This window comes from Grammomys surdaster, unplaced genomic scaffold (genome assembly GCF_004785775.1).
Source record: "Grammomys surdaster isolate TR1022 unplaced genomic scaffold, NIH_TR_1.0 125216, whole genome shotgun sequence".
Taxonomy (NCBI): Eukaryota; Metazoa; Chordata; class Mammalia; order Rodentia; family Muridae; genus Grammomys; species Grammomys surdaster.
This window is the reverse complement of record NW_021620106.1, coordinates 84,979-92,993: the sequence shown is the minus strand read 5'-3', so window position 1 is coordinate 92,993 and position 8,015 is coordinate 84,979. Positions and strand designations below refer to the sequence as shown.

Sequence of the window (8,015 nt, the reverse complement as noted above, 5' to 3'; positions counted from 1 at the left end):
GGGGGGGGGGAGAAATTGGGAGAAGGGGTGATGGTGAAAAAAGGAATTTTTTTTTTTTTTTACAAGCAAAAGAAGTCGGTTTGTATGAGTCTCTTAATATTAAAATGTTTATATTTCCTGTAGGTTGATATTATTCTTAACATGTTGTCACTCTGACATGCTTTACTTCTGCATAACTCATTCTCCTGTTCCCTAACAGCAAAGAAGCTCAGAAGTGTTTCTGTGGGTCAGCTAACTGCCGGGGTTACTTGGGAGGAGAGAACAGAGTCAGTATTCGAGCCGCAGGAGGGAAGATGAAAAAGGAACGCTCTCGGAAGAAGGATTCAGTAAGTTTGCTGCCGTCTGTTTTTCAAATCTTATAATAAAAGTTTTAAGGAAGTAGCTTTTCTAATTAATTTAAAAGGAAAATCCAGGTTTGGATTAGATACTGGAAAAGAAGTATGGGTGGCTGTTTTTATTTTACTTTAATATATTATAATAGAAAACTGCTTAAAGTTTTTTGACTCATAATTCCTCTGAGCTTGTCTTAGTTCAGGATTGTGTGTATACTCGTGCACACAGCTGTGCCAGGTGTGAAGGTTAAGGGACAGTCTGCAGGAGTCTGTTACCTGTTTACAAGTGGGTCCTGGAGATTAAACTCAGATAGATCATCAGTCATGGCAGCAAGCACCTTTACCTACTGAGCCTTCTAACCTGCCTTAAATGTATACTATTGAATAAACATAAGGGTTTGTTTAACTGTGTCACACATATGTGTGTTGTTTTTTTTTGTATTTTGCCATTATGAATATGATTGTACTGAGCATCATGGGCATTTCCTGGTACATATTGTACAGACATTTTTCTGTATTTTGTTCTTCTAAGTGGAATTGCTGGGCAGGAGAGATACAACTATTTTGTATTTTAGTTAATGTTTTTGAGTTTTATTTTATATTTTATATTTTCATCTTATATGATTTGTTCTTTATCTCCCTTAAGGACAGCTTTTTAGAGAAAAGTATTTCTGTGTGTTTTGCCTGCTTGTGTGTCTGTGTACCACTTGTGTGTCTGGTGCCAGTGGAAGGCAGAAGAGGTCATCAGATCCCCTGAAATTAGAGTTGCATAGTGTTGTGAACTGCTATGTGGGCCCTTGGAATCAAACCTATGTCTTCTGGAAGATCAACCAGGGCTTTTAACTGATGAGCCATCTTTCCAGCCCTAAAAGATAGTCTTTACATTTTACATTCATTGTAACATCTTCCATCTTAGCATCTAGAAGTATATATACTTGAACTACATAATCTATTTTCCTGCTTTCCTTATGCCTTCCCATCTCATTTTTCCTTTTTTTCTTTTTCCCTATTCAGAGAGAGAGAGAGAGAGAGAGAGAGAGAGGGAGGGAGTGAGAATATGAATGAATCAATGAATGTGTAGGGGTTTGCTGAGGGAATTCTGATGGCAATTCTCTCCTACCATACCGATATTATTTATTAGACATAGGGGCAGGTGCCGTTACACATTGAACCATGTCACTGTCCCTCAGGCCTCAAAACTTTTTGTGCATAGACTTCCTCATATCTTGGATTAAAAGCCTGGTTCACCTTGCCCAGCAATGCTGAATACTGAGGAATGTATGTTAGGCAGATATTTTGCCATTAAACCATATCCCAAGGCCTTAAATAATTTCTTGTTCGTGTAGTTGATGAATGAAACGCTTTTCAGATTGATTCTATCCATTTTTATTTCTTTTCATTTATATGTTTATTTAAGTTTTATTTGAGATGGGGTTTTTCTGTGTAGCCCTAGCTGTTCCAGAACTCCCTTTGTAGACCATGCTGACCTTCAACTCTAGAGATCCACCTGTCTCTACCTCCTGAGTGCTGGGATTAAAGGCATATAACACCAAGCTAATTTGGTTGTTTGAGACACAGTTTCAGTATGTTGCTCCGGCTATCTTAGAACCACAGTTACCCACCTCTCCCTGCCTCCTGAGTGCCAGGAATACGGCCACCTCACCTGGCTTTCGATTTATATTCTAACAGATTTGATGATATGAGATGTCATGGTTACTTTCTTCCCTCCCTCCCTTGCTTGGAGACAGAGTAGCCTAGGCTGGCCTTGAGTTCATGGTCCTCTGCCTCTACTTTCAAGGTTGATATTACAGGAATGGCTTAGTGATGGATATGTCCCCTGTCCCCCAGCCTAATAGTATAGTTCCTTCTTGTGGTCATACTTTTCATTTTCTAAATTACTTGTGAAGCCAGCAATTCCCCTGTCCCCCAGGTTGTTTAAGTGAGTGAGTTGTACTTGTCCTTTAACTATAATGTTTTCTTTGCTGTACTAGGTGGATGGAGAACTCGAAGCACTGATGGAAAATGGTGAAGGCCTCTCTGATAAGAACCAGGTTCTTAGTTTATCCCGGCTCATGGTTAGAATTGAAACTTTGGAACAGAAACTCACCTGTCTCAAGCTCATTCAGGTAAGTACTTTCATACTAATGTATTTCTGAATTTGGAGTGGGACATTTAAACTAAAATCTGGCTAATAGAAAAAAAAATCATCATTTTAAATGAACATGCAAGTTCTTTTTTGAAAGCTTATGAAAAGGCTGAAGAGTTCAATACTATGAATAGCAAAGCTGGTTTGTTTATCCCTTCAGTTAAAAGCTCAAGGTGGGATTTCTTTTAGTGTGATAATTCATGGTACTTTGTACAGCTCTCTTGCCCACAAGTTACTATTTTACTATATAATCTCAAAGCAAAGGATTTTAGCAGTCATCTCATGGATTGCAATTTACTAAGTATGCCATAAGAAAATAATAAAAAATTATCAAAAAAAAATCTAACGGGGGATTGGTGGTATAGTTTATTTAGTGTTAGAGTGTTTGTCTAATATAACAAAGCCCTAGGTTCAAACCCTAGCACTGCAGAAACCAATTACCAGGAAAGAAAAAGCTTTTTGAATAAGAATCTGAATCAAAGAGATAATAGAAAATTACGTAAATAATTTTTACTGTTACATTTTCAACAAAGTAATTTTCCATGTCATTCAGAATGTAATTTCCTTCTTAAAAAAATATTTATTTTATGTATATGAGTACCTGTAGCTGTCTTCAGACACTCCAGAAGAGGGCCTCAGATTCTCTTACAGATGGTAGTGAGCCATCATGTGGTTGGTGGGAACTGAACTCAGGACCTCTGGAAGAGTATGAGCCATCTCTCCAGCCTGAATTTATTTATTTTCATTTTATATGTGTTTATGTGTTGCCTTTATGCATGCAGGTACACTGCCTGCTTGCCTATTGCTTACAGAGTCAAAAGAGGGTATCAGTTCTCTTGAAGTAGTTATGGATAGTTTTAAGCTACCAAGTGGATCCTGAGAATTGAACCCAGGTCCTCTGCAAGCAACAAGTGCTCTTAACCACTGAGCTAACACCAGTTCCTAAATTATTTGTTTACTTTTAAGTTATTGCATTCATTTATTGTATGTGTGGGTACATATCTTTCTAGGTTAGTGGAAGAGTCAGTTCTCTCTCTTTACCTTGTAAGATCTGGGGATTGGACCTCGGTTATTAGTCTTAGGGGCAAGCACCTTTAAGTGCTTGAACCATCTTGCCAGGTCCAGAGCTGAATCTCATTGTAAATGATGTGTTTTAATAGTTTCCAATTTTAGTAAAGTTCAAGTGCACTATTGGGAGGGAGGGGTGTGTGTGTGTGTGTGTGTGTGTGTGTGTGTGTGTGTGTGTGTGTATGAATGAAATATTTGTTTTTTTTTGAGACAGAGTTTCTCTCAGCCCTGGCTGTCCCAGAATTTACAGTGTAGATGGGGGTAGCCTCAAACTCAGACATTTTTCTTCCTCTGCCTCCCAGTTGCTGGGGTTAAAAGTGTAGGCTATTACAAGAGATACTGTTTTCAGCTGTGTAGTTATATTCCTTTAAGTAACTTATTAAATTCGTAATAGACTTGAAAATAGACAAGGGACTCATTGGAAAGAAGTGGGTCAGAGAGAGGAGGCAAGACTGGGTAATTGGGGATGAGTTGGATAAAAGTGCATTAAAGACATTTCTTAAATATTAAATTCTTTATAGTGTTTGTTAGATGTCTAATTGTAGTTAATAAAATAGAGTTTCTGGGATGTGTGTTTCTATGTGTGCATTAATTTACGTAAACTCTGATTCTCACTGTGGGCTTTCTATAACATGCATTGTGCCTTTTCCCTTTATGAAGAACACACACTCTCAGTCCTGCCTCAAGTCATTTCTGGAACGTCATGGGTTGTCACTGTTGTGGATCTGGATGGCAGAGCTCGGCGATGGCCGGGAAAGTAACCAGAAGCTCCAGGAAGAGGTCAGTTCCCATTCTCTCCACTTTTTTTTCCCCCTTGGTTTTGGTTTTTGGTTTTTCAAGTCAGGGTTTCTCTGTGTAGCCCTGGCTGTCCTGGAACTCACTCTGTGGACCAGGCTGGCCTCGAACTCAGAAATCCGTCTGCTTCTGCTTCCAAGTCTGGGATTAAAGGCGTGCGCCACCACCGCCTGGCTCCCATAGCATCTTCTAAAGTCAGTTCTATATACCAAGAACTGTAAGCACAATCTGTCATGATAGTAATTTATTTGATCGCTAAGATAAGTATGCAGAAAATATAGAAAAAATGAATTTTGGAGTTCTGAAAAATTATTGACAAGATTAAGGCCAAAGAAGTGTTTTCAAAGGTCTAAGTAAAGATTAGTTGACAACATTATTAGTGGACTTGCAGCTTTTACAATTTACCATGACTTTTCATAGGTAGCTTTTAAAAAAAAAATCACCCCAAAGTCAGTTATTTAGTAAACTGACTAGTATTTAGTATTTGGTTTTTATTGTTTTTTGTTTGTTTGTTTGTTTGTTTTGAGACAGGGTTTCTCTATGTAGGCCTGGCTGTCACAGAATTCTCTTTGTAGACCAGGCTGCCCTCAATCTCACAGAAGTCTACCTTTGCCTGCCTTTGCCTTTGCCAAGATTAAAGATGTGTGTCACCACTGCCCAGCCAATAAAAAAACACTTTTAAAAATGAAGTATTGTGGGCTGGAGAGATGGCTCAGCTGTTAAACTACAACCAAAAATAAAAATTAAGTATTAGAGTAGACATATAGTAATTTTTCTTGCCTGTAACGTTTTTCAAAGCGATCTGGGAATAAGTTGGGGAGGACTTAGGTTTCTATAGACCAATACTTGAAAATTTGTAAGAAATATTTAGATTTCAGTTTGAGGGATACTATGGATGTCCTCCCCTAGATAGTTATTGTCACAGGCTAACTTAGAAAATAATGCTTGAATCTTTCACATGTGGGAACTATCATTTTAATACATAATATTGTATGGTTCCCAAGTTTCTGTTATAGTAACCTGGAGAATTTTATAGAAAAATAGACTGGAAATGCGGATTAGTATTTTTTTTTTTTAAGCTGCATAGTTTTGGGGATCCCTTCCTTTAGAAAATATTTATCAGTCACACTTAGTGGTGTCAGTAGTCATTATGTCATTACCCTGTACTTTTTAATTGTAGGTTTTCTTCCATCTTAAAAGAAAATAATGTTATAACCTTAAACTGCATCTATATTTAAAAATTAAGTAAGACAATACCCAACATGTACTATTTCCTGTGTTTGAGTCCTTACCTTATGTTTGATCAGCTATATGGAGTGATTGATTAATTTTTTTATCATGTTTAATCAGATTATAAAGACTTTGGAGCATTTGCCCATTCCTACTAAAAATATGTTGGAAGAAAGCAAAGTACTTCCAATTATTCAACGCTGGTCTCAGACTAAGACTGCTGTCCCTCAGTTAAGTGAAGGAGATGGGTATTCTAGTGAGAATACATCACGGGCTCACACTCCGCTTAATACACCGGACCCTTCTGCCAAGCCAAGCACAGAAGTGGATACAGATACTCCTAAGAAACTCATATTTCGCAGGCTTAAGATTATAAGTGAAAACAGCATGGACAGTGCAGTCTCGGACGTCACCAGTGAGCTAGAGTGCAAGGATGGTAAAGAGGACCTCGATCCGTTAGAGACTGTCACTGTAGAAGAAGATGAAGAGCTGCCGTCCCAACAGCTACTTCCACAGCAGCTCTGCGAGGCTGGAGTTGAGAGTGAAGCCACCCTCGAAGTCAATAAATTACCCACATCGGAATTGGAGGCAGACACCGAGACAGAGCCCAAAGACAGCAGTGGCACAAAACTCGAAGAAACTATTGCTGAGGAAACACCATCCCAAGATGAAGAAGAGGGTGTGTCTGATGTTGAAAGTGAGAGGAGCCAGGAACCACCAGATAAAACAGTGGATATAAGTGATTTGGCTACCAAGCTACTAGACAGTTGGAAAGATCTAAAGGTAAGAAACTTTTTTTGTTACTATAACAAATTATTGTGTGTGTTGTAAAACCTAAATAAAAAGTTGACAACATTTCTAGCCATGAATACTTCTGAAAAATGGGATATGATCTCTCAGCTAGTAATAGATGTATCTCTAGTGTTCTTTAATTCTTTGTAAGAGCCATAATAGTCAAACCATTATACAGATAAAGCCCTCCTTTTCTCTTACTGAGAAAAGTAGCATATTGGTGATTTTATTAATTCAAGGGCTCTTCATATAAAATAAACAAAATCCTTCAAGTATTAAACTTACTCTATGTAATGACAGCAGATGTTTGAATTAATTGAAAATCCAGTGACTGGTTAATAGAAAATTAACAGTGAAATTGATTGGAAGACCCTGGTAATTTAGGAACTTCACATTATGAAATATTATGAAATTTTATTCTAGAAAGAACATCATGGCACTAGTTTATTTGTGTTTGTTTTTGAAATAGTCCTCCCCTTTTAGGTTTTTTTTTTTTTAATTGGACAAAATATATTACCCAAGGGGTGGTGGTGTGAAGCTAGGCATGGTGGTACACGCCTTTAATCCCAGCACTGGGGAGGCAGAGGGAGACATGAGCCTGGTCTATAGAGTGAGTTCTAGGACAGCTAAGGATACACATACACACAGAGAGACCCTGTCTCAATTAATAACAAAACAACAAATAACAAAAACAAAATAACAAAAGGGGAAAAGTCTGGAAACGTTATGGCATATATGGCATATATATTAATTTATATTCTTGATAAAGAATGCAATAAGTTGTGTAGAATTTGCCTTTCAGAAAATACAGTCTGGATCTTGAATAAATATGAACATATAAAACTCTGAGCCTATGCGAGTTAATGGTTCACTTTAGTTGTAAGAGGGCTGGAGTCCAGTTTTTGAGGGCCCTGTGGGAACAGCTTACTTCCTACCTTTATGTTTTCTGTTTCTCCTTCTCTCAGAATTGAAACAATTAGATAAATCAACAGTGCAGTTTTTTGTAGCAGGCTGAAACTACAAAGCTCATTGCATTCAACTGTGTGATTTGACCCCGTGGAACTTAGATTGATTCATTGGTTGATTGTGTGCTGTGCTTCCTGTTCACTATTTTGAGACCTTTTCATATACCAGTCTGTGCTCTTACTTACATATGTTACACTTTGATCGCTTAAAATTTATCATAAACTCAGATTTATTTAGTGTGAAACCTGACTTTTAAAAATAAATATAAAAGGAAGTACCGATAGCAGGTCTATCCGGGATGCCATGTATTAACTGCAGGAGGCAGGAGTTTGGTTAAGTGAGAGATACTAGAAATGGGTACTTGTTGGACCTTTATTTAAAGCCTGCTTTGTGACAGGGTCTTGAAGTTCCTCAAATGTTTGGAGGCTACCATCAGCCTGAATGACAGTAATTTAGTAATAAAAGGAGAGGTAGAAGCGAGTACACAAGTGGACACAGGAAAGACATGGAGGAAAGCCACAGTTGGGTAGAAGAGAGGATGTTCTTGTAAAGAGGTTCGCTGGGAAGTCTCTGATCAACATTTCTCAGATCGTTATGATATAATCTCATACCCTTGTCTTAAAATCTGTAAAATGTAAAGCACTTGATTTTCTGTGTAGTAGTTTTCAGTTGTGACTCTGGGATGT

The 8,015-nt window shown here is 37.8% G+C and overlaps 1 protein-coding gene across 5 annotated transcripts in view; it reads left to right on the top strand.

Moving 5' to 3' along the window:
- Positions 1-8,015, top strand: part of Setd2 (SET domain containing 2, histone lysine methyltransferase) — a 91,239-nt gene that overhangs the window by 38,235 nt on the left and 44,989 nt on the right. For all 5 annotated transcript variants that reach the window (XR_003713734.1, XR_003713735.1, XM_028785360.1 and 2 more), the window contains exons 9-12: positions 200-326; positions 2,324-2,458; positions 4,207-4,326; positions 5,692-6,354. Coding sequence is in view for 3 of the 5 variants with exons in the window: in XM_028785360.1 (XP_028641193.1) it covers positions 200-326; positions 2,324-2,458; positions 4,207-4,326; positions 5,692-6,354 (1,045 nt within the window). In the remaining 2 variants the exon portion in view is untranslated. The remainder of the gene's footprint in view (positions 1-199; positions 327-2,323; positions 2,459-4,206; positions 4,327-5,691; positions 6,355-8,015) is intronic.